We start from the raw sequence: 27,259 nt of genomic DNA, 5'->3' as shown, positions 1-27,259 counted from the left end.
CCCCTCCACACATCTAACCCCCCTTAAATCCATCTACCACTCTGGCATCCGTTCTCTCTGCCTTCTCTCTCCTCACGATTCCATCTCCTCTTCTCTCTCCTCTCTAGGTTGGTTCTCCTTTCACTCCCATCTCAAATTCAATTTCCCTCTGTCTCGTCTTCAAATCCCTCTATGGTCTTTCTCCACCATACCTTTCCTCTCTCCTCACTTTCTACACTCTTTATCGCCCACTCTGCTCTGCCGATCTTGTCCTACTCACTCCCCTTCCTTCATCCTGTGCCCCATCCCGCTTCCGTTCCTTCCAACCTCATGCCCCTTTCCACTGGAACTGTCTCCCTCTCCCTATCCGCTCCATCACCTCCTATTCCTCTTTCCGCACTTCTCTAAAATCTTACCTCCTCCAATCACCATCCTAACACCTTTTTGCTGCTTCTCTCACTACGGTCCTACATCACATCCTAATACCTTTTGCTGCTTCTCTCTACGGTCCTATACCGCTCATGTTATACCATATTGCTCATGTAAATTGTTCCATAAACTGTTTTCTGGCCCTTGATTCACATGTTGTTTTGTAATGCTTGTTATGTATTTTCTTGTGTCCTTATGTAAAGCGCTTTGGTGTAAAGTGCTATATAAAACTTAATAAATACAAATACAAATACTTGAAAAAATTACCTCAACAGAGTCTTGGCCCTGCTGCACCTCTTTCTGCATTTGCAACTCTTGCTGCACCGCTGATTGCAATGGCGTGTCTTTTGCAGGGCTAACAGGTTCCTTGCTGATTTCTGAACAGGCTTCTGGCAGGCTGCTCTGAGAGCCAAAGGACGAGGACAATGGCAAATCATCGGCACCAAAAATCCTTTCATAGTTCAGGATCAGAAACTCCACAATCTGGGCCTGATACCCGGAATCAATCAGGCAGTTCATTGAAATGTCATTTCCCGGACTGGGACGGATTAAGGTCGGTCCAAATATTATTCCCAGATTGTTTGAAGACATTTTGTTGTCTTCAAATCGTTCAGCCACTCTGAAAAAAGTGAGGATGTTAATGATCTATTGCAATATCCACAAAGTTACACCATGCAGACCCAGTACAAAATCACCCATAATAAAGCTCCCTTGACTAAAAGGAGTGGAAAGTGACTCCCATATTATTGCTTCAGTCTTACTCCAGGCATAAGAGGAAATATTTAATATTATTGGCAAATCAGAAGGCATTGTTAAATTGTGTTTGACAAGACAATGGTTTTAGTTATGGACTTGAAGCACCCACCAATGAGGATATATTTGTTCAAAATACATTGATTTATCCCATGAGGTAATGGGGTCTACAGAGAATCTGACTCTACACCTTGCAGCCGATCTGGTAGCTTTATATAGAACTTCATTTTCTTTATTTTAAATTGCTGAGGGGCATAATGTGAACTGAAAACTGAAAAGTCCAAATAACAAACATGAAACCTTTTTAGCAGACTTATATTCGTAATCATTTATTATTTATCTGTTTTTTTACGTGAAAAATGTAAATCTCCATAAAAAAATCTGTATTTTGATACAGGCTTAACATTGTTCAACAAAAGCAATAAACGTCTTAGAGGTTGAACGTGCATGTCCAGCACCAGGTATGAGGACAAGGTGAATAACAATTGCTGTTGTGTGCTATTTTTGTGAACTTAAGTGTTTTATTAATCAATTTTAGTGTTTCTCACTCTGAATTTTAATTATTCATTTTTAAATCATTAGATAAATAGTAACCTTCTCCATTTCCCCTGAATTTTTAATAATTTCTGCTGATCGTGACAGGGTTCATTTTTAGACTGCTGCCTCACTGCTTGTATCTGTTTCCAGCCCGTGTTTGCTGAGTATTGCCGTGCCAACTACTATTCCCATCTATATTGTAGTTCTTTTCATTTATATCCCATAATCAGGCACGTGAGCGCCGGTGCGCGAGGGTGGCCGGGTCTGTGCCGGTCCGTGGGCAGTCCGCCTCTCGCTTCTACTCTCCTACTCTTGGAACTTCTTTTCGCAAGTATACTTCCATCGTAGGAGCTTTCCTCACAGGATTTTTTCCTTTTCCGGGTTCCCCCTTCGCCCCACCGATTCGGTTGTTTACCATCTCTACCTGCCTTGGCTCCTTGCTCCTTAGTCCCTGGTGCCACTGTGGAGCCATGACCTCTGCAGAGAGGCACCTTTCATCTGCTCATTTGCGTATTGGCCTTCTTAACTCACGCTCCCTGGTCAAGCATGCCGTCAAGGTTGCTGACATTATCTGCAGTCAGACTCTTGACATATCTTGCATCACTGAGACTTGTCTGTACAATGTTACCAACCATGCAGCTCTGTCTGCTACCCCACCAGGCTATCAGCTGTTTCACACTGAACAGAACTGTGGTTGTGGTGGTGGCACTGCTATTATTATAAAAGACTATTACTTCCTATAAACTCAATACTATCCTTAAAGATGATTGCGAACTTACTGCTAAATAAATTGCGGTCAACGCCAATACTATTATCTGTCTCATAAACATCTATCGGCCTCCTATGCCCATGGCTCTTTTTGAGGAACAACTCATGTTCCTCGGCGACCTTGTAAACGCTATCTCCTACGTTGTCGTCCTGGGTGATTTTGACCTCTGGGCCTTTCATGTTGATAATCGCCAAGCTACTAGCCTAGCTCTCTCCTTAGAGGCCTATGGTCTTTACCAACATATAGAGGCTCCAGCTCATAAAGATGGTCATATTCTTGACTGGGTCCTCTCTCAAAGTCTTACCTTGCATAATTTTGACTTCTCGATCTGCCCTTGGTCTGATCATAGCCTTATCACGTTTCTTCTCCACCTGCCCTGTAAACTCGCCTCTCCTTTGCTTGCCAATCTTCCTCACACTAATTGCACTGATACTCTTGTAGACCAGTATAACGTGATTATTTCAACAATAACCAACACTCTGGCTCCCCCTGTAGTTAAAACTGTGAAATTTGAAACTCTGGGTAAATATTGGTTTTCCAAGGAGATTCTTACTCTAAGAACACTCAAGAGACAAAAAGAACAGCCATGGCGGAAAAAAAAATTAACGCCTCTACCCTGGCCTCATATCCCTTGGCGGCATCTAACTACAAGCCTGCTATTGTCGAGGCCGAATGAATCTTTTATGACAAACACATTTAATCTGCATTCTCCTCCCACAAAGAGCTCTTTACAATCCTTCAGGATTTTGAGGGGAAAGATAATTCCTTCCCTGTCCTAGCTAAAAGCGATCAATGGTGTTCAGACATTCAACAGGGCTTAAGTGAAAAACTGAACTCTCATCTGTCATGACTCGCCATTTATGCCCCTTCTGGACTTCCTGGCCCATGGTGCACCGTACCGCTGGAGCCGTTCTCCTCTCAACATGGCCGGCGCATCAGCCACGCTGTGCTCTAGCGTTTACGCCGGAGCCCTGGCTTCCTAGAAAACGGGCACGCTCCCGCGGCGTTGCACGTCTCAACGCTTCTTTTCGAGTTTGCAGCTAGTGTGCTCATCGTTCCCTTCCTTTCCTCGTATCGTTGTCCGATACCATCCATATTCCCTTTTCTTCATTCCTGGATTATTGAAGCGGCCTGTTGTCTTCTCCGAGGCCGTCCGCGCATTCCTTCCTGGGCCCCCCTTCCATGCTTCCGCGCTCGCAACTCCATCTCAATACTTGCGAGTAGTGCTTCCCTTCCCTGGTTCTGCGCTTATTTCCGGACATTGACTGCTCTTACCTTCCTGAAATCCTGAACTCTTGTCTTCCTCTGAGTCTACTCTCGTTCCACGCTGGATATGGAGGACCACTGGCCTTACCTGTACAAGACCCGGACGTCCCGGAAGACAGAGAAACCTTCAACGAAGAAAGCGACAAAGGACAAACAGGTAAGACCGGGGGTAGAGTGTGACATCATCGTCACAAGATTGTTTCCCTACGATCATCTTCCACCTTCATTAACAATAGTACCTCCAGTTCTGATTCTACCTTTACACTTCCTTCTCCTTCTAGCACTATATTGAACTTTAAAGCAATTAGCAAAGCTGATCTCTCGGATATTATTGCTTGCTTGAAACCATCCTCATGTCCTGGTGACATTTGCCCTCCTATCAAAATCAGACAATCATTTGCTGTCTGGCCCCTTTCATCACACACCTGGTGTACTCATCTGTTGCTACTGCTTCAGTTCCCAAATCCATGAAGAAGGTTGGATTTCTCCAGTGATTAAAAAGGATTCCCGTGATCCTTCCTTGGTCACCAATTATCATCCCATAACCAATACTACATCTCTCCAATCCGACGTTCGAGCACTCCATGGCGCGGAGACCGCCCTGATTGACTTGAAGTCTAACTTATGTCATATTGCTGACTCGGGTCAGGTGGCACTTCTTATGCTCCGAGACCTATCAGTAGCATTTGACCTTGTGGATCCCTCATTGCCGCTTGAGAGGCTAGGAAGTATTGCCAACTGATCCAGCATTGCACTACAATGGTTGGCCTCTTTTCTGGGCCATAGATCTGCCTGTGTGACCTCTGAGGGCTTCCAATCTTCTCCGGAATGCCTTACTTGTGGTGTCCCAAAGGGAGATTGTCTCTCTCCTACTCTTTTTAATCTGTATATTCGTTCTTTTTTTCAACTTCTTGATAGACTATACTAACTATGCCGATGACACTCAGGTTGTCATCAAACTTTCCAGCAATTATGAGAATGACCTCCGGAGAATTAACCACATCTAGGGTCTAATTGAAAACTCAATGATAAACAACTCTTTGGCTCTTAACGGTAGTAACGCTGAGCTAATGCTCATTGGCTCTACTCAGCATTTGCAGAAACTGGATCCTAGATACTCTGCCTTTGATATTGCAGGATCCTCCACTAAGACCAGCCCTTGGGTTAATACCCTGAGAGTACTCTTCACTAAATATGAAGAAACATGTTAGTCAGCTGAAAGTCTCTTGCGCCTACACTACTCGTCTCATTAGGCAGATTAAACCTTTCCTTTCTGATGCCAACGCTGCCTCTCTTGCAGTTGCCCTTGTCAATTCTAAACTGGACTATAGGATTTGCCTGTTGGCTGGCACCTCGAAATCCAACCTGAAAATGCTTCAGGTTGCTCAGAACAACGCGGTGCGTGCTGTTACCAGGCTTTCTAGAAGACAGCATGTGACCAAGGCCCGAAATAGCTTTGCACTGGCTTCCTGTCAAACACTGTATGTAACATACAAGGTCCCACTCCTCACCTACAAAAGTCTTCACGAGAAAGCGCCAGTATACCTTACAAATCGGATTAGACATGCTCGTCGTGTTCGCTCACTTCGATCTAACGCTTCTCCAAATCTCGTTTCACCAAGATTTAGGGCCTCATTCAGAGGTTGTCGGTAAGGGGTTAATGGCGCTGGTAAGGGTGCTGGTGCTGTTAACCCCTTACCGCTGCATTACGAAGTCCTTTAGCGGGACCCACTAAGGGTGGCTGGTTTTACCAGGCGCCCTTAGTGGGAGCCGCTAAAGGACCAGGGAGCTAACAACGGGCCCCTGTGGGGGCTCAAATGGGAATGGGGATGGGTAAATTGAATGAGGAATTACCGGGTCCTCCAAGGTTGGAATGGCCCGGTAATTCCTCATTCAAGGAACCCGGACCCGAGTTTGGAGGCAGCCATGCCACAAATAGCGACATGGCTACCTCCAAACTCGAATGACCCCCTTAAACTTGAGCGTTTTGGAGGCATCAGTTTCGATTCCATGGTACCGCGTCTGTGGAATCTCCTCCCTGCATCTCTTTGCTATTGTGATGAACTGTCTTCCTTGAAAAAAGCCTTTAAAACTTTTCTCTTTGACTCTGATATTCTGTAGTATTCCTCCCTCCTATGCTTCTCTCATTTGACCCTCTCCGCTTTGTTTTACTCTGACTTGCTGCGCACTAAGGTCTTTGGGTGAGTTGCGCCTTATAAAACGCATATTACAATAACAATATAACATGGTTTATGGTGCTATAAAGGCAAGAATATTAAAAAAGCTTTTTAGACCTTATCCGAGAAAACAATTTCATTAGACATGATAAATGTTCCAGTTGTAAAAGCTCACAGATAATCCACTGGTAAACTAGTATCTCAACAATGGTCTTGGGAAAAACTACTGGAAAACATTCTAGAGTTGCCATCTGCCAAAAACAAGATTGCTCGGAGTTCGAGATGGAACTGTGGGCAAACGCTCTAATGATCCCGTCTACAGAAACCAAGATTCACAGTCATGCTGAAAGGACAACCCCATTACTAATGTTCATTGAGCATTCTCTCAACCAAAGCAAGATCTCAGGCTGCCAAACAAAATAGCCAAAGCAAATCTATGCATTGCTAAGGGAAAACTCCGCTGACAATTGCCATAGGAAAAAGATGCACCAAAAAAGAATCCTAGCAGTACCAGCCACAGACACCAAGGACAATGTCCAAAGCTGGCCTATTCATAGGGTATCTGGCAATGGTCAAATGCGCACGATCCAGCAAGTAAAGATCTGCAGCAGTAGGATAAGAAACACAAGTGACAACATCTAAAGTATCATAGCAGGCACGGCCGTACAGACACAATCCACCAAATGTGGTATTTAGCAGCAATAACAAGCAACATGACTTACAATGTCCAATGTGGGGCCCATAGGGTGTCACGCAATGGCCATGGAACATTTTACATCAAACAAGAACCCTTGCAAAGCTAACAAGCAACAGGAGTGATGGGTTACAAAGGGATGTCTTTCCATAGGGTGTCCAGCAATGGCTATTGGAATGAGACATTCCAGGCGAGATCCCACTTAGGACTAACAAATGGCATGACGGACAATGTCCAAAGTGGCAGTGTCCAAACGGAAAATGGCAGAGGTCTTAGAGACGCCATTAGGCAAAGAATCCCACAGGTATGAACAAGTCCACAACCATAGCAAACCTACACACCAAAAATCCTCAGTATTTCTAAAAGAAATTCCACTGACAAAACCATTATTCAAAAATGTTTTAATTTAAAAAGCCGCTGTGGCATCTGAGAGATGGTTGCTATATAGGTAAGCTTATTCTTTTTTGGTAATAGGCTTTTTCTAAAGCACTTTAAGGTCGGCTTTCACTGTCTTCAAACCCTTTGCAACTGACAACTAGTCGTCTCATTCGATTTTTTACCATAATGTGGATAAAACAGATTTTATTATTAAGACATCTTTCAGGGCTCCGGATGAGAGAACAGGAGGTAAGAGCCTCTGCGTACTATTTTTGAAAGTTGGGAAAACATTGATTTTTCTAGGGAGTAATAACATAGTTCTCATTCCTGTATGTAAAAAATATTTTTTAAGTTGAAAAAATTGTATTTACAGGTATTTACTTGTAATCTGAGCCTTTTTGTAGATAGACACTCCTATAAATAAATAAAGAATTTTTGATCATGTTGGCCATCGTCTCATCAGGCGGCAATACAGCAGAGGTGCTCGTTCTGGAATGTACTGCTCAGGCCACTGATCTGAACACATCTCCTAAGCAGTGCAGGTGGCATGAAGGATCAGACAGAGACTTACCTGCATCTCCCTTCTTTACTTTGTTGGGAATATTGACCAGATTTTAGAGTGAAATAGGAATGTATGCTGCCCATTCTGGTGCCCAGAGAGTTGATTATAAGTTTACACTAGCCCATAAGTGGAATCCGCTGGCGCAGATGTATGGTAATGGGGACTGGCGGATTTTAAGGCAGCTTTACGGAGGCGGGATCCCGGTGTAACTCCAGTTTAGTGCAAACTTAAAATAAGGTCATTTATGGTGGCTGACAATCTGCAAAACTCTCAATCAGGCAACATGTGTTTGTGCCTTTGGTTATTTACTCTGCAGCCTCAATTCATGCCTTCACAAAGCGTGCAAGCTAATTTTAATAAGACACATGTGATTCACGTGGTAGCCTGTGTCTACCTGTAAAGGTGCGCAATGAGGTGTCGAAGGGTGTTGTAGTTGGTCGCGGGTAACCTGCACAGTATATTCCGCATGCCTTGAAAGGGATCATGCCGCAGCCCGGACACTCCTCCTTCTCCATCGGCTTGGGCTCCTTCCCCTGTTCTCTGGAAATCCTTTGCGAGGGCCATGAAGTCATCGTACAGTCTATATGGAACGACGGACTCCGGGAGCTGAAATTAAGTCATATAACATGTATTAAAAGCTAGGACTTTCTGTTCACGATCTAGAGATCACATTTTTTCACCTGCTCTTCGGGGAACTCCTCAACCTCCAGCAGTTACAGGCAAAACTCCAAATTTATTTGATCGAGAAGAAGTTTTTACCGTAAAGGGAATATGTGAAAATCTGAATCCGGTCCCGAAAACCTGATATTCCTAATTACAAGTGTGTCATTATTCCTTCTAGACTAGTTTCCTACCTTTTATCCAAAAACCTAATTTTCCTAGAATCTATGTGAGTCAGCTCATAGTGAGGTGAAGCTGTGAAAGATTTTTCGATTATCTGGATGACCAAAAAATCCTTGCATCACAGTCAGTCACCTGCTTTAGAGGACTGATTAAACCAGGAAAATCTCTTTCCCACATTAAGGACAGTATAACATTATTGTTGTCATTTTGGCTGCAATACAATGTAGATAATTATACTTCCATCTATCAATACTGACATGGGAATAATATTCAGCATGGCTGTAGTTTCACACATTCAAAATTGTTTCTGCGGATCAACGCTGCCCACCCTGAAGCACAGACAAAATATGGCAAACATCTTTGAATGAGGAAGAAGTCCACTTTTAAACACTAGTGTCACACATCCAATTACAAGGCTTCTTCTGATACTTGCATCAACTACAAGGCTCACAATGGTGAGATTCTGACACCACTGCGATGGTCGTAACAGTGTCAGTGGGAACCTACTAGCTCAAAAGCCACATTACTCCTCAAGCATTGAAACCCCAAGTGACAACCCCTGGACAACTCATTGGATCTGATGCAGGCCCCATGCCATGGAGTTGACACTTAGGCACAAATGCTAATATTAAAGCGAGACAGCCAGCACATGGGTGAGTATTTCCGGGGGAGTGCAGTGTGATACTGTGCTCCACCTCATGTAACCATATACGCTTATAGAGCAGACTTCTCCAAATCTGAACACTGATGGAGCAGGTGTTTTACCCAGACCAGTCATAAAGGTGAAGACCCTACTCATTACGTACCACCCTCCCCTCGTCACCTGTAATGGCTTATACAGTATGGAAACTGTGTTATACAGCATGCAATGACTAGTGTGCTGTGAAGGAGGTTCCAAAGGAGGTTGGGTGTGTCTGGGACACAGTCATGCACGTGGCAGGCATATATCAGGCTCTTGCGAAAAATCACTCACCTCACCCCAGCTTTCATGCCCTTACAGAGGTGGCAGCACTTGGACAGTGCTTTGGTTGGTCTGTTGGCTTACAGAGACTGAATGACCCATTTGCTACATTGCCCTTTGATTCCCTGTGGACACCTACCTCTTTCAGGAAGTGCTTCAAGACGCTGGTGATGTCATGCGGGGAGTGATCCGAGAGCTCAACCAGGCTTCTTCCATTTTCAAATGCTTGGCACAGCTTTTCCACTCGAGCCTTTGCACCACTGATCCGATAAAGGCCCTAAATTACAAGACGTTGTTAATATAGTCATATGAATTGCTTGTGTCTATTGGTTGCAATGTATTTCAGAGAAAATGATTATTCAGTAAGGATAGAGGGTCGAGTCAAGGGGAAATCTTTTTTCTTGAACACAGACTAGAACACCTTCAGTTCCAAGAACATCTTGGGAGTCATATTCTTTGGTCACTTTGACTACGCTCTATTTCCAGATGAAGAAGAAAGTAGCACACTATCAGTGTAAGCAAGATAAGCTGCACCCGTTTCACTCACAGCAGTATGTGTGTCCTTCCATAGGAGAAAACAGCACATTATATCAGTGTAAGCAAGGATTTGAACCTGTGATGCTCTGCGTTGTCTTGCTTCCAATACAAACAAGTTGTGCCTGAGCTCTCCTGCTGGCCCCCATCTCATTCACAGGAGTGCGTGTCCTTCCATAGGAGAAAATAGCACCACATTATATCAGTGTAAGCAAGAATTTGAACCTGTGAACCTGTGATGCTCTGCGTTGTCTTGCTTCCAAGACAAACGAGTTGCGCTTGAGCTCTCCTAATGGCACCCATCTCATTCACAGGAGTGCGTCTCTCCATAGGAGACAGTAGCACACTATATCAGTGTGCTCCAGTCTCATTCACAGGCGTGGGAGTGGGGCACATGCCCCTGTTGGGATGCAATTGCAACGTCCCAAACGTGGAAGGAGGTTCAGACTGCGTAAATTCTATGAACAAGGAGAGCCGGCTATTTAGCATCAGTCTTTTCACCATTTGATTTAGCATTTCTGCACACGTGTTATTTGTAGTTAGCTCTAATACACTTTAGAGAGCATAACACAGTGAAAGGAGGAGCAGCAACAATATTGCTGACTATATTTAAAGTGTATGCACAGGGGATTTTAAGGGCTTTGTAGCTAGCATTAGTGAATTAAGTTGTGGCTTGTTTGTATTTAGTAGAACTCTGAATATAATAATAATAATATGTTGCTTTGGTAGTTGGTGAAAGGGTGGCTGAAGTGCCACGTAGTGCAAACATTCATTAGGCTGGATGCTGATCTTTTAGTAACATAAGGGTTTGTCAGCCATGTTAGCAAGAGTTCTGACATTTTGAGTTAGGCCCAATTAGATGTTGCAGCTTCTGTAGGTTAAAGTATTAGGATGCATTTTGGAGCTTCTGTTATGTTAATTTAATTAGAGTTTATTTATCCTTCCACTCAGTGAGTGTCCAGACAGCCAAAGCCGTGGAGGAAAGGGGAGGCACTGCACAGATAGTAGTCGATGGTGCCAGGCTGAGCAGTCCATGCTGTGAATGGTGTGCATCATATCAGTTTGCTTTGTTCCTGATGATTAGATTAGTGCAGCAGCAGTGAAGGACAAATCTTACTGAGAACAAGGCCTGGTGTTCAGACGTTGTCAAGGTGTTGTAAGGAAGGCATGGTATCAAAGTAAGACAGACACAAGTGATCACAGTTCAAGGATGTTTATTGAACTTTTATCAGGGGTATGAAAACCACCTATCTAACCCTAAATCTACGATGGGAGCAAGCTACGACCATCAAATATGAATAATACAGTCCTAGTGGAGTCTAGTCAAATAAAAAGGGCCTATACTAAAGAAAAACGATTGCCAATCTTTACGTCTAAGCTACATAATAGTGTGGGCTAATGTTCATGAAAAAAAAGAAGGGTTCACAAAATGATGAGTCAGAATGTGTAGACAGGTGCCTCCCTTCCCCACGTTTTTAGCAAGGGAGAAGTCAGGTCACTTGAACACAGCACATTCCTGGACTTCTCCGGCACAAGGTCACAGTTCCTTTCATCAACATTAGGGCCTTCTGTGCCCAAGTCTCTTTAGTGCAAAGTCTCTTGACTTTAGAAAAACCTGATGTCTCTTAAACAATAAAGAAAGGTCCCTTTCTCACTATTAACGTTGGGCAGTTTGCTCTTCACCCAGGATACCCCTCAGCCGGGCTCCGATCCTTTTTCTACAATTAGTCCCCCTCTTCCGTGCTCAGACCAATTTCAGTTTACAACAATCTTCTTGGGTGTGCTTCACCCTAGTTCGTAGTCATCCCTCAGTCGGATTCACATTTGCCACAACAATCTTCTCGGGTGTTGTTTATCTAGGATCCCCTCTTGCGGGCTCAGATCCCTTTCTACAATTAGTCTCCCTCGACCGGGCTCAGACCAATTTCACTTTACAGCAATCGAAGACTTTTGAGTGTGCATGGGATTCAACGTAACCCGCTGCAGGACCACTTCGATTTACTAGTTAACAAAACTCCTTGCCGCTTATGAGAGAGCACCAAACAGAGAACTTTGAATGAGCACCCACGTGACGCCAGACCACTCTGTATCTGGTACCTATTTCAGTTTCACAAAAAGTTAATTGTATGCCAGTTCTCTTTCTTCATACAATGTTGTCGCTTGTTACCTTAAGAATAACATAGTCCAGTCTGCTATCAGTTTCTCCCGACTCACCGGCTGTGCTGAACTCGTGGCGTGTCTTTGCCATTGGAGTCAAGGACGGTACCACAGTGGCAATCGCTTATCCCCGCCCTGGCTATCAGTGCAGGATGGCCCAGTGTACCATTGACACATGCTACATCATTCGTCAGCTGCAATTCCCGGTCTTATGTTTCTTTTCTTTAAGGCTTCTTGAAAGTCGCTGTTCTGGGTTGAAAAGGGCAAGGGTAATTCCCTCCTCGACGTCCTCTCAGATCTCGCTGCCTTTCTCCTCAGTTTAAACTGCTGTCTCAGAATAGCTGCTTTGTCATGCGTTTGGCCTTGCTCAAAGTGTGCTTTCGTGCTCAGCCTTTTATCAGTGTGGGGAAGTGTGATGGAAGTCAGGTGTGTGTAAATATCTGTAATTGCCTGACTGCCTGACCCTTGTGTTGGGACATATCAGGTATACAGCTCTGGCGTTAGTCCGTTGTTGCTCACCATAAACTGCCCATGAGAAAGTGTTCATGTTGCAAAAAAGGGAACGGGGGCTGAGTTTCCAGGTATCCTATCTGGTAGGATGGGGAAAGGGTATAACAAGGAAGGGGATACCGCATCTCACACTTCAGTGTCCCACTTCCACTCCCCGAAGACCCCCCATCCAGGTGATCCTCCCGCAATGGTCCACCCCCATGAACTGGTTCCAATAGCGATGGCCGTGTCCTGGCCACCTGGATGACAGATCCCCGTGGACTAGCAGGTGAGACAACTTCAGGTTTCTCACAGTGTTTAACTAGATTGTGGTTATACTGCCCCATTGGGAAGTGGAAGGTCCATTAGAACTACAGGTGTCAAGCTAAATAGAGCAAATACATCAGAGAAATTAAGCCACAAGAGCAGTGTCTCAGCAGCATTTTTTATAAAGCCACCTGGTTCCCAAAAGAGATAGGAAAGAATGTGTACAAGGAAAGCAACATGTTTCAAGAAGGGGAGTCGCAAGTGTTGTTGCCAAAGAGTGCAGCTGCAAGGTCGAAGAGCTCTTTCTTGGTTGCCAAGTTGTCTCGTCTCATGAGAAAGTGGTATTGTATCCAATTCATTGTCACAGGGTATTGATGTCATTGTTCAAACTTGCTCATGATTGGGTCTCTTCAAGGGGCATGCACCTCACAAATTATCTGAAGTTTTTTTGACCAATAAGGAAAGTACATTGTTGCAACAAGTTATCTGAATGTAATGGACAAATTAGAACAAAGTATTTTTGGCTGACTGCACAATTAGGTAATTTGCAGGGAGCTGTACTCATGTCGTCATGGATACTTAATTGACCATTGGGGTAGTAAAATGTAGGTGATGTTTGGATTTATGTACAGGGGATAGCCAATAGGAAATGTAGGATTCATCTGCATTGGATACTTGTTGCCAATGTAGTTTTTGTAATTTTTGTCTGTAAAAGCTGTAACTAACGTGGGCGTGTGGACAGAGTTCTTAGTTTTCAGTACTATGGAGCTGACTGACCCTCCCGGCCGTATTTGCATGTCATAAACTTGTTTTCCTTGCAAATCCTGCACTCTTTATTGACCCCTTGGATTTTATTTATCGATCTTTTTATAGGCCTAACTTACATCCCTGTAATAGATGCAACGCCCGCCACCACCCCTGCGTCTACGACTCTTCCTCCGGCACCAGCCACTTCTCATGGTGCTGGATGTAGGAGGGAGTGCATGTTTACTGCATTCCTTTTCTATCACCAGTTCCTAAATAGTGGCACTGTGTTGTGTGTCTAATGGCAGTGCCCACCCAGCCCCTTCCCACCCCGATCTTGTCTGCCTTTGACAGCAGGACTGTGGTGGCTGCCAGGGCAGGGATGATGGAATGCATCATTCCTCCAGTCCTGGCAGTAATGTGAGTGTCTGGGCTTTTGATGGAAATACCAGACAATGATCCAAGCACCTGAGCATTTGATGGCAATAACTGGTAGTATTGTGAGAATCTGGGCATCCAATATGGATCAATGTCAGCGGGCCAGAACTGGGCACGACCTAAGCATTTGATATCGATATCTTTTACTCCAATTCTATTTTTTATAAAAATATCTTGAAAGTGTGTTTAACCAAACACACAGGGCAATTCTAAGCAAATAATAAGAATACCTGTATATATAAGGCAATACCTTGCAAATGGTGGCATTACCTGGCATTACCTGACATACAATAAATGGGCACACAGTGTGAGTACCATGGTATATGATGGCAATACCTGAAATATGGCAGCAATACTTTGGCAATGTCGGACGTATGATCAGGGCACTGAGGCATTAAATGGCATACCATAGGAGTACATGGGCATCTGATGACAGTCTCTATAAAATGGCATGTGTATGAGCAAATACAATGTTACTTCCAGGAAGCTAATGCCAGTACCTGGACACAGAATGCCAATACCTGGCGAATGCCATGGTTACATGTCAATAAGATCGCAACACCTGACAGCAGCGAGAGCATTTTCACTATACAAAAGCCAAAACTACTGATTTCTGCAAGAACAACAAAACAACAAATAAAGACTTTCCGGGTCGAACCATTCTCATGCCGGGCCGGACGTGATCTTTACCTGCGTTGCCAGTGCACGGTTCTCAATTTCCGATGTACACTTCCTGATGATAAAGGGGACTTCTTCGGGGAAGTCACGATACACCTGTTTGAAATCAATCCCAAAAACGGAAGTCCGGCTCGGGAGCTTCTTGTGGCCACAAATAATCAGAAGACTTTCTAAGCATTTTTTGTGGCAAGCCAAGTAACACTGAAATGAGAGAAACACACATTTGTCAAGTTGAGCAAAGATATATTGTTTTCAATGTGTACCTCAGGCCGGGGTACAATACACTAACTTCCAAGCAAACCATGGTGCTCTGAGACCAGTGGCTCAGTAGAAAAGATTAATAACATAACATAACATGAATGTAACATGCTATTTCTTTCTGTAATAGATCATACTAAATTAGGGGTCTATGAGCCTGGTTCCGAGGTTTCCACTTCAGTAGTCCTATGTTTGTTTGAGTGGATATCCTGAAAACCTAGAGTAGATTCAGCTATCGAGGACCAGACTTGGAGACCCCGGCACTAATTGGAAGAGGACTTTATTATGAAAATCACAACTATGTTTTGATTCTTCTACATCTTAATGCATGTAATGCCGCTGTCTGAGGAAGTTGTGTGGGCATCACGGACGTCTTACACATGAGGAGAGTGTTAGGGGCTTATTGGCAAAGTCAGAGATAAACAATGTGTCTTTAGCATTAGTCTGCGCAGTTCATGAGCGTGTGGGTTTTAAGTTAGATCAATTCAGTAATCCACATAGAGAAAATGAAGTTGTTTGATTTATTTATTTGGGCGTTTATTAAGCGCGCCGAACCCAGGGGCCTTTGGGCGCTAGTTACACAAGGGCTTAGTTACAGTAGGTTGCAGTCATAGATAGTGCAAATGATACAGATAAGGTTCTAAACAGTTATTGGCGTAGGAAATACATGAGCATTTTTTACAGCAAGGTTACAGGCGTAGTTAGTACAATAGTTAGAGGTAAAGGTTACGAGAGTTCTTGGCATAAGTGGTACGAGCCATGCTGTATGCGGCAGTGTTTCTAGTCAGAATCTGTGTGGAGCTGGAGGTGGCACGAGGTAGATTTGTTAAGTTACTTTTGAGTTTTGGAGGTCTTGTGTAAAGAGCCAAGTTTTAGGGCATTTACCTAAGGACCAGTAGGAATCATCCAATCTAAAGGCCAGAGGGAGGGCATTCCAATGTTTGGCAGCGATCACCGGGAACCTACTTCCCCCTCCTTTATGACACCTGTATGTAGGGGTGACGAGTAAGTGTGAGTAGGCATCCCGGGTGGGTCGGGCTGATTTGGCCTTAGAAAACTTTCTGGACAAGTAGGTGGGGGCAATGTTTGAGATGCATTTGTGGGTCAGTGCTAACGTGTTGAACGTGATGCGTTCTTGGATTGGAAGCCAGTGGATAGTACATCTGGCTGACGAGATGTAATTGTTTTTGGAGATGTTTAGGGCTGCTCTTCCGACGTTATTCTGAATGATCTGCAGTTTTTTATGTTGTGGGTATTGGTGCTTGCAAAGAGGGAGTTGCAGTAGTCAATCCAGGATATAGTAAATGCCAAATTCCTAGTCACACCATGGATGCACACTAATGATCCAACCAATGCACTCGGACCCAGCAGACACACTCTTACCCAGGATCTGCACTCTTACCTGGTAAACAAAAACCAACTGAGAACCTTCAGTCTTTGGAGTGAGACAACTTCTTGACCAGACGACACACTCATAACCAAAACCGAGAAGATAGGTGTGTCTCACCGTTTTCCCTTCCAGGCGGCCATTTTTGCGGCATTTCGGAACACAAAAACAATACTATTAGTACTCCGGTCTTGCGGGTCAGGGTACTTATAGCAATAAGCCCCTCGCCGCAAGGGCATTACCGAGTCAGGCAATGCCCCTGGTGCCTCCGTTAAGGCCCTCGCTTCTCTCTGGCCTGTAACTATGGGGCCCGGGGCATTACCTGACTCGATAATGCCCCTGCGGCTCGGGTCTTATTGCTTAAGTACAACGTAACTCAAAAGCACATCCATTCCCAAAGGTTGTATAACCAGGGATTGTGTAACTAAAATGTGCAACAGTAAGCAGAAGATGCCCACTTAATTCAACAAAACAGATAACTCCAGGAGCTACCTTTTTCCCGACCAAGGACTAATCCAAATGGAAGAACATGCCACAACTCTGTATGCTTGGCTTAAAAGATGCCAGCCCAAATGCAGGTTACCCACAACCTGTTCCTTCAAACTAGGTCTGCGCTTTAAACCATAAAATACAAATAAAGTATACCAATAAACAGAAGTTAAAAGCAAACCAAACGCACAAATATATTGCGATGCACATAAACCAGTCACACAAATAACTATAATATGCATAAAGCTCAATGAAAAAACATTTACCAGCAGATATATGTAAATTAAAGCTATACTTTTAAACAGAGGAGACTCACAACTCAAAGGCTAATGATCAGAGTACACGTATATCAAAGTCAAAGCAACTACTAAAAGACCTGTGCAATTCATTATCATACCCAGTAATCAGAAACACATTTAACCAAAGGGCTCACTACAAAAGAGGATTAACCACTTACCATTAGGCATATGACTAACTAGTAGACACATCTAACCCATAGTCACATAAATAACCAAACGACACCAGTAAACCAAAGAGATTCTCATAATCAGAAAACTCAAAAATATATGTGCAACATAAACATAACACACTAATCAATCGCTTTAAACCTTCAACTAACTCAATGATTATCCCCAATATATTCATATTTCTAGACAAATGGAGATTCCAAATGACATTTTCATACTCATATTAATCCGTCCAATTCTGGTGACCCAATATTGATCATCCACCATCCGCCTATTTTCCCAAGTAAATTAATTTTAGTTAACGTAAATGGGTAAAAGGAATTGATAATTAAATGAGTGAGATTAAAATGTATAAAGGAACACATTTACAACTCAAATTAGCACTTTTTGGGTGCATTAATAAATTAGGTTATCCAAAGCGAACCCCAAATTAATTTAAATTTGGATGAGACATTTTCTGACAGAATCAAATTTCACTACTAACATCTTTCTACTTATTTGCCTAAAATGTACTATTTTTTACACTTTTAATTGGAATGTAATCAAATATTTTATTTTGTGTTTTTATTGAGCTAATAGTTTTTTCATTTCCATCTTTTTCTTTTCTGTTTTTTCCATATGTGTTTTATATTTGTACTAATCATGTTTTTATTTATGAACATTAAATACATTAAATACATCAGATACATGCCTGTCATCAACCCAGAGAAAGTCCAGATAGAGAAAAACAAGTGTAGGTTATGGCAAGATCAAATTAATCAGTGTAAGGGCAAACCCAGATTAATCAAGCCTACTCATGAAATTCAATGTCATTATGTATCGATTATTTGAATGAATAAGTATATATTGATTGGTTCTACGTTATTTCGCTGCAGTATTTTTCATCGCAGGTTTTTTCATCGCCGTTTTTTTTCTCGAAAAACTCAGTTTTTTTTTGGGGTTTTTTTTTGGGGGGGGGATTATCCCCCCGAGCCTCCCTTTTTTTTTTTATTCCCTTACACCCACAACCATAAATTAATTTTTTTAACCCCCCCCAAAAAAACCAAAAACGATGAGTTTTTAAAAAAAATAAAAACGGCGATGAAAAAACACGCGATGAAAAATACTGCGGTGAAATGCGTGTATACCATATTGATTATGCCAAGTAACTATGAATTACATTGGACCAATACCATCTACTTAAACACATTATCCTGGCGTAAATGATATTTTTAAGAATTCTCTATTATTCTATGTATCAAGTGCCTTCACACTGATTACTCCAAACGTTTTCTTCAATTTGTGTACTTAACTGATAGAGCACAGGTAAGGTGCTTCTTGGAGACCCTGTGCTGCCATCTTAACAATTAACTATGTGTTAGACTAGGCACAGCTAAATACCAATTACCCACCACACAAAGCAAGGACACATGTATCCCAAAGACACGCCAATAATCAGAAGTCGCACATAATACAAATACATATCACTATGCAAGAAATAAACATAGTCCACAGACACACCAAAAATCAAAGGTCGCAAGTCACGTAGTGATACTTAAAACTAGACGGTACTGATAGCTAAAAGAAACATAGGAAAATAGTGCATAAATTAAAGGCATGCCAATTATCAGAAGACACAGATAATGAGAGGGCTTACCCAGTGGTACAAGTGTACTGATAGAAGTAATGGAACTGTGGTCTTGGTAGGGGAGAGGGTAGGCAGAAGGCTAGTGCAACAGGTGGCAATGTGATGCAGCCAAGACATTGCATGACTAGCGACTAAGTCTCCTATTACAATGTTGCACTTGCACAAGGACATGAATGGACAAATCATCTATATAGAATGGTGAATATGGTCGTAAAAAGTAGAGGAATGGTAAACAGAAAAAAATAAAAGTAGTGGAACACCGCTCCCGAGCGTTCCCGGCCTCCTCGATCACTGGGCTTACATCTAATTAGAATACAGATGCAACTGAGAAACTCTCAAACTCAGAGGACATATGTAAAACAAAGGCACATGAATAATCAGAAGAATCTTTACATTGTGGTAATATTTGATGATTTAGACAGTTTTGCATACAGAAATTCCAGTTTAGTTTCAAAGCGCTTGGTCACACCTGTTACTAATTAACATCATCATTGCCCACATTTGTGGTATTCAATTTACAACCTCTGAAAGAATGTTGCATGAGTAGGCTCAAAGGAGTATCAAAAACGTTTCCAAGTGTCAGCTCCCCTCATCTCATCAGAAATGGTTAGTGCCACTATTTGTTGACAGCTTGTGCTCTTACCTCTTCACACTCCAGACCAGAGACCATGAAAGTGTCACAGTCCCGGCATTTGGAAGGACCCCTCAGCCGGCGCAGCCGGTGTGTCAGCGCTGCACTGGAAAAGGAAACGTTCCTACAGGGCCCCGAAATCATTCCATTTTCTAAGCTCCCTTCATTTAAATCTGAACAAAAAACAAGGAAAGGTTGATTAATATCAAAGGGAAGGAAACAGTGTACAAAAGCATATACTGTGTAGTCATTTCTTGTATTTATATTTATTTAGATAACAAGGAGAGCCTTGAGAGGAACTCTGTACATGAGGAAGTACAGATAAATGGACAGTCCTAATGCTAGGGCTGCAACATGTGACTCTCCAGATGTTTGACACAAAAATTCCAATTACTGATAGACAGCTTAGTCAATCATGTGGATAATGGGAGCCGTAGTCCAAAACATCTGGACAGCTGCAGATGCATTAGAACAAAAGTATCAATGGCAGATGTATAAACCAGGTGTAGTAGCTGCTGTCCCCTCCTGCTCTCTGGACAGCACAGACAGCACCAGGTTCTAAGTACTTAATATTGGATTGATAGTATGGGATATTTACATATGCTCCAGGATTAACATGTGAAGCATAGGCAGCTATGTAAAGGAGGCGAGAGAGAGGAGGTGAGGGAGGATTAAGGGTTGATATGATATGATAGGTTATTTATAACGCGCGTAATACTCAGAGGTTTCTAAGCGTGGACCCGGGGATCGAACTTGTGTTGCTCTGTGTCGTCTTGCTTCCAAGGCGAGCACGTTGCCACTGGGCTATCCTCCCGAGACCTTGAAGGGAACTGACAATTTACTGTTGAGGTGATCCTTCAAGAGAGAAGAGGTGTTGTTTTAGGGCACCACTGAAGCCTGAACGTGTGGATGGGCTTGGTGTCACTGTGGGAAGGCATTTCAGTGGAATGGCGTTTAGTGTGGTGAAGGAATAAAAACGAGATATCGTGCAGTGAGGACAGGGAACAGAAAGGTTGTGGGGAGCAAGAGAATAAGAGGATTTCTGTTTCCCCATTGAGTGACATGAAGCAATTCACTTTCTCTGCCACTGGGGTCTGAGATGGTATTCACAATTCAGTAGATATTAAATCTATAACAATCCAACCTTTATAATACCTTGTCTGATGCCCAGCAAATGCCCTAGTGGGCGAATATGGTGTCTGCTTCATGTGTATCTGTAATTTCCTAGACACATGCTTAATCCATGAGTCATCACTGTTTAAGGACAAGGATCCTTGTAAGTGGCAACTTGTTAGATTTAAAACCTATACTCTGCATATCTAGCTGGCATTTTAAAACCCTACATCCCACATTGGGTCGCTTTTTGAGATTTAACGTACATAGTGGTACATGGGGGGCAGCTTGTGAGAATGTGATGCTCTATATGTTGTGCTGCAACCCCAAATGGGACCCCAAGGCTCCTTTGAAAGTAGCATTCCATTCCTTTGAGGGTTAAAGTACTCCCCTTAATTGCCCTGTGATCTAGCAGTCACACCAAATAGAGCAAGACAGTAGTTGTGAGGACACAGAAATGCCTGGATTTCTTCTATTGCAAATTCATTAACTGTCTTTTGAATATTTGGTATAATTTTCCTTCAAATCCCTTCAAATGTTTTCTGCAATACAGGTTGAAGCTTTGTTGTGGTATTGCAGCACATGGATCCTAATTCAGTGAAAACTCAACTTTTAGAATACCCTTTCAAGGAGGTAAAATTAGTTTATAGAAGCTAGAGATACAATTGAATAGGGGTGGGTAGTATAAACAATGGGTTACACTCCAGATGCATGGACTTGTTTCTGTTCCGCCATTGCTGCACCCAGGTTCCACCATTTTATGCAAGTCTAAATTTGGAACATCCAGCTTTTAAGCAAACCATAACAAATGCAGTTAACCAATGAAGCAAGGACTAACATGCAGGTGGTAGCATTGGAAAAGCAAGGGTTTTAACGCAACCTGTACCTTCAACAGAATTGCTGATATACTTCAGAATGTTTTCAGAATAATTATGCTGTTTTAGTCCTAAATAAATATAATCGTCAAGCATGCATCTCACCATTGTCATATGCCTGAGGGGAGTCTTTCTCATCTAGGTCATCCGAGGACACTGTGCCTGTTGACGACACCTTGGGCAACTTGCGGGAAAGCAGTCCTAGACACACAAATGAGGGTCACTGGTTGAAATGAAGCAAAGAACGTGCCATGGTAACAGAAGAGACGCTTTGGTTGGATTTCAGTAGACTAATATGAAGCTTGACAATGGTCCCATATAAACAGGCAGCTGTAAATGTCCCGTGCAACAGGGGCCGCTAGGAGGGGAGCGTTTCCAAATATAATGCTATAAAAGGTTTAGAGTCAGCCATTTCTGATTTTATCATGTGGAAATATCTATAGACTTTTCATGCAGCAAGCGTGGACTAGCAAGAGAGATCAGTGGGTCAAGTGCCTGCTGTAGAGATATGCATACCTCCATGTCAGTGATTCGAATCCCAGCAGAGTAGACTCTGGTATTTAGCCTTCTGAAGTCCATTGAACCGGGTAATAATAACACCTATGAGATCATTCAGGAAGTGGTGGTAATGACACAGCTGTGTGTTAAATACACCCCAGTGGGACGGCACTGCTATTAACAGAAGGGACACATTCCACTAGACAGATAAAGTGGCTCAATTGATATAAGAGCCCTTGCAAAAAATAATACTGATGGTAAAAGCATTACCACAAATCCCAATCTCAGAAAAATCTAATAGTTGAAAATGGCGATAATTCCCACCACAAATAATATCAACTCTGAGCTGATCTTAGAAATATTCCTACTCCTGCTCAGCTGCTCAAATGTGAAGTGAGTATTTTCACATTGCCTCATAGTACTCATATAGTTGAGGGGCATATATAATTCAGTGGAATATTAAATTAAGGGAAATAATGAATAACGGGGGTGCATTGCAAATGAAGTATATTATCATGTATTACCAGGATTTATTTTTGAATTTATAGAAGAGGTCCTGTGTGACTTCATTAATCCAAGATAGCTGCTGCTATAATTTATGAATCAGAATGTGATCTATAACTCCTTTCAGAGTGATCCTATCAAATATGTTGCTCACCATAAAAACTGAATAAAGAAGGTTCTTAAAAGAATTTGATGTCTCTTATTGTTTCAATGTTTCTGTTTGCAGTTTGTATTTTGTATTTTTGTATTTTATTTATTTATATAGCGCACCTGGTCAAAGGGCATCCGGGCGCATCACTTAGGTTACATAGTGGATTAAGATACAAAAGTATACAAGTTACATGGCAGCTTTAAAAGAGCAAAGTATGCGGGTAATATACAGTAGAAGAGAAGCAGAACAAATTTACAGTCATACGGGTAGCAAAACAGTGGTGATAACCAAGGGCTAGTCGCCAGATACAAGGTAGGTACAGGTGAATATGAGGACATTAAGAATTCAAGAAGTATAAACAATAAGTATAAATATAAACAAGCAACTTTATACAGTGAGGTAGAAGAGCACAGGTGGTAAGGCATGTTCGTTTTTTAAAATAGTTTTTCATGTTTTTTAAAAAAATGTACATCTATTTTGTTACAGGTTCTGGTAATTGGCAAGAAAATTGGAAAATTATTTAAGAGCCACTGAAGAATGAAATTTGATTTGAATTTCCAGTAAAAATCAATTTTTTCAAAATGTTGACACCTCAAGTTATTGAAAGTGATTTAAAAGTAGAACTTCCACCATCAGCCAAAAAAAAGAAAACAGATGATAAACTTTTACTTGTGTGTCGTATGTCAACAGAGAAATAAATCTGCCCTGGTTAATCAAAAATGTAATGAAAAGTTTTCAGACAGCCTCATTATGAGTCCGGCGGTAGCCATGCCGGTAAAAACAGAGTAATTTTGTTTCCCGGAAAAAATAACTCCCCATTCTCATCAAATCCTTTTGGACTTGATGGGAATGGGGAGGACGATAGCACTGACACCACTCGTAATGGTGCCGGTGCTACCGTCAAAGTCTGCAGGTGGGTGCCATTCCTGAAAGGCACCTGCTCGCAGAACTCGTAGTTTGCCGGTCTGGTAACAACGGTGCCAGTAGCTTACCGGCACCGTTGTTACCGGAACGGCAACCTTGTAATGAGGCCTAGAGTGTATTAAAAAGAGAGCTAAGTGGAACAAAAACGAATACTTACACATATGTCTATGATGAGGCAACTTAACATCTGAAGAACTGGAAAATGAAAAAGTATCATGGCATTAGGAATGCTACAAGCAATGTAATCGTAAGGCAAACATGGATCAAAGCAAAAGCTTGTATGAAGAGCAGTTATGTGAGCTAAAGCAGTCTATCTCCAGGAAGAAGAAGAACAAAGCTGCACTACAAGATCACAAAATACCTATGTACAACATGCTTCTTTGCAATAAAGAAAGAAAAAGAAGAAATCAGTTATATTTGATAGCAACTGATTCAGCAGCTATCTATTTGAAGAGAGTAGTAGAACTGTCTAACAATGACACATTGAAGATTAGTTTTCGCGTTTTTACAGATCCTGGAGACCCTCACGCAAGGGAAATTGTATATCACGAGCTATGTCGGAACACACATGTAGTGAATTTCTTATGACGCAATCCTACACTAATTGGAAAGATGCAGCCAAAATCACTGTCTTACGAAGCAAAACATTTTGAATTTGTGTCTTCAATAAGTGATTTCTCCTTGAAGGCAATTTACCAACAATAGGGGAAATCAAAAAGCTTTACAAGAAAATTGCAGCAAAGAATAGTTAAGGACAGATGAAAATATGAAATCAAATCAAAAGTTTTATAGAAGAAGAGCTTGAGTGTATTAGCCTTATTTTTTAGTAATCTCAAAAGGCTAAATTAACAATAACGAGGCACCCTGAAAGTAAATGCAGAGGGTGCACTATCTCATGCTGAAGAAGAATTTAAGGATTGCGACAAATATATCAACACCGTCACTGATTCTCTGGAGGAAAGCTTCTCTCATGTGGCCAGGTAATTGCAGAGGCTTCCTGACTCTGACCCTGGGGGTGGCTATCTACAAGAGGGCCAAGTAGCACAGGACAAACTCCAGTGAGGCAGGAAAGCACTGAATCAAACCTTCAGATATTATTCTTAATGACACCGATGTACCTTTGCAACTTGCCTGTATGGCTTATTGTGATGCTGATAGAGAATTCCCAAGTTTTCTTGATTAACAACCTGATTTACCTTCCCCCTCTAAGTACAGAGAAGTAGGAAGAGGGATGGAACAATGAGGATGACCAGAAGCGGTTAGCAAATGCCGCATTCTAGTCTTTGAAAAGTGTTAACTAATACTGGCAAGATTAAAACACACAGAGCTGAACAGATTATGAGTGAGAGGCAGAGACTGCAACGGAATGCAGCTTGTGATGATGCAGATTGGAACGCTGCAGACGGCAGGGAGGAGGACGAGAACAGCGTGCAGAGAGAACAGGCCAAGAGTAGCTCACAGCCTTCTTGCTTTCCAGCTGGAGCCACCAGAAGCAAAAGAAAATAAAGCGGGAACCAAACGGCTAACGGGACACAACCCCAGTCAGCCAACCAAAGGAGATGAAGATGGACGGGCACAAGGAATGCCAGAGCTGCTGGTAAGCTCAGAGAGAGTGAGTGGGTTACCAGAGCGCTTGAGAGCGAGTGTCACATATCATTACGGGTGCAAGAAAGCCCAATTAAAGTAATTGGAGGAACTGATACGAATACAAATAGTTTTGAAAAAAGGTTTGGCGACCCAAATCTTGTAACTAGAGATTTATACAAATACCAACAGTGTTAAGAAAGGGTCGGTGACCCAAGACTTGGAAAGAGCGATAGATACAAATACAAACAGTTTGGAGAAAGGGTTGTGACCCAATACTTGGAGAGAGAGGTTGAAACGAATACAAACAGTATGAAGAAAGAGTCAGTGATGCAATGCTTTGAAAAGGACATTGATACAAATACAACCAGTGCTAAGAAAGGGTCGGTGACCGAATACTGGAAAAGCATTATTTCTTGGATGAAAGAAAGAGTGAGAAGAGAACAGAAAAGCCCTAGCAGGATAGTGAACCAGGCACACAGCGAGTCTGGGACTCACACCCATGAAAGGATATAAAGCCCAGGAAAGAGAGTAAACCAGGCACTGTTCGAGTCTGGAACCTGCACCCAAGAAACAGAATTGTGATATCCGGGCAGGAGAGTAAACCAGGAGTACGAAGAGACGTGAAACCGTGGAACAGTAACAATGAATACAAAAAGTGGAAGATCCATACCCCTTTTTAAGGATCAGTAATAAAGTCACAATACCCTGGCAGGCGAGAACACCAGGGGTAAAAAGGGGAACAGTCAAAGGAAAAGGGAAAAACCATACCCCTTTAACGTTAATTGAGATAAACTGAAGATTCAAGAAATCTGTGTGGTTAAAAGAGACTCAAGGAAGGCTTATTCCCCTGGAATATATTGGATGGTAAAAACCAGAAGGAACAAAGGGAAGTAGTTATTTTCCTTAAACCTGTGGAAGCATAATAAGTGGAAAAACATAAGGGAGAAGATGTCCCACTTGAAACTGTGAAGTGAAATATTGTATAAAGAAAGAGACTTAAGGGTAGAACCCACTGAAACAGTGGAACATTATTTGACCTTTTTCAGGAAGCACCGGATAGATAGTGAAAGACCAGAACAAACATAGGTGTTGGAAGGAGCCCTTCCTCTCGTGGAACTTTATTTTTTTTTTTCCGGCACCTTGGAACTTTTCTTTTATTTTAATGTTTTTTATTTTATTTAACAAACAACAAACAAACGTACAGACAGGTTCAGCTATGTCATTACAGTCTTGTAAGTGTCCATCAATTCTAGACATTTCATGGGTTTATTGTTCCTTTACCCCTGTACCTCTCCTTGCCATGCTCATTTCCCCCTTTTTAATATCTCTGCCTTCTCTTCTAACCACCGGGTATTCTGTGTTCAGCTACTGGGGATTCTGCTCCTTTAACTGTTCCCTCTCTCCCTTGCTTAGTCGACTAGGCTCACCTTCAATGGGGGTGACCATGTGTTGCACCAATGCATTCCAGGCTTCTACTTCAGCGCTTCCTACATGCATACCCCCCTCGAGCGCTCTACGCCACACTGCAGTTTCCGCTAATGACCATCGCTTCAGGTCTGCCCACCAAGCCTCTAGTCTCGGACCCTCTGCCATTTTCCAGGCCATTGCTATTCTGTGTTTTGCCAGTATGCAGACCAGATCCTTCATTTTAGCAAAATGGGCATTCTGTTACCTGCCCCTCGGGAACATGTTCCGGGGACCACAACTGCATCTAGATGTCCCCCTTTGCAACTGTATCCTTCAACTCCCTGAATTTCCAGATCCTCGGGCACATCCAGAACATATGTTTCATGCCTGCCATTTCTCCGGCCCATCTCGGACAAACCTGACCCATGTCTCTCATTATGTATGATAGTCTGTGCGACATCACATACGACCTGTGCATGACTTACAGTTGGATTTATCTAAATCTAGCATTCCTTGAGACTCGCTTAGCATACCACAACACCCTTCTCCATTCAGCGTCTGTGAACACCTGTCGAGAATCAGGGGGTTGGTTATGGCACCAGCGTGACAAATAGCAAAGCAAGGAGTAGGTACACAAATCTACATACTGTGCATATGCATCACGGCTCTTTGGTACACCCCCGACA

The 27,259-nt window shown here is 42.5% G+C and overlaps 1 protein-coding gene across 3 annotated transcripts in view; it reads right to left on the bottom strand.

Annotated features, from left to right (window-relative positions):
• The window catches only part of GMIP (GEM interacting protein), a 588,802-nt gene that overhangs the window by 40,561 nt on the left and 520,982 nt on the right, over positions 1–27,259 (bottom strand). For 2 of the 3 annotated variants that reach the window (XM_069604013.1, XM_069604015.1), the window contains 6 exons: positions 21,608–21,703; positions 19,527–19,687; positions 14,668–14,856; positions 9,488–9,625; positions 7,939–8,150; positions 676–1,027 (listed from right to left, as the gene is read on the bottom strand). In XM_069604013.1, the coding sequence (XP_069460114.1) occupies positions 676–1,027; positions 7,939–8,150; positions 9,488–9,625; positions 14,668–14,856; positions 19,527–19,687; positions 21,608–21,703 (1,148 nt within the window). The remainder of the gene's footprint in view (positions 1–675; positions 1,028–7,938; positions 8,151–9,487; positions 9,626–14,667; positions 14,857–19,526; positions 19,688–21,607; positions 21,704–27,259) is intronic. The other variant, XM_069604014.1, reaches the window with a different exon arrangement.

The sequence above is a fragment of the Ambystoma mexicanum genome, chromosome 3q (assembly GCF_040938575.1).
Source record: "Ambystoma mexicanum isolate Mex_15411 chromosome 3q, UKY_AmexF1_1, whole genome shotgun sequence".
Lineage (NCBI taxonomy): Eukaryota > Metazoa > Chordata > Amphibia > Caudata > Ambystomatidae > Ambystoma > Ambystoma mexicanum.
Note: the sequence above shows the minus strand (reverse complement) of the source record. Positions and strands in the feature narration are given on the sequence as shown.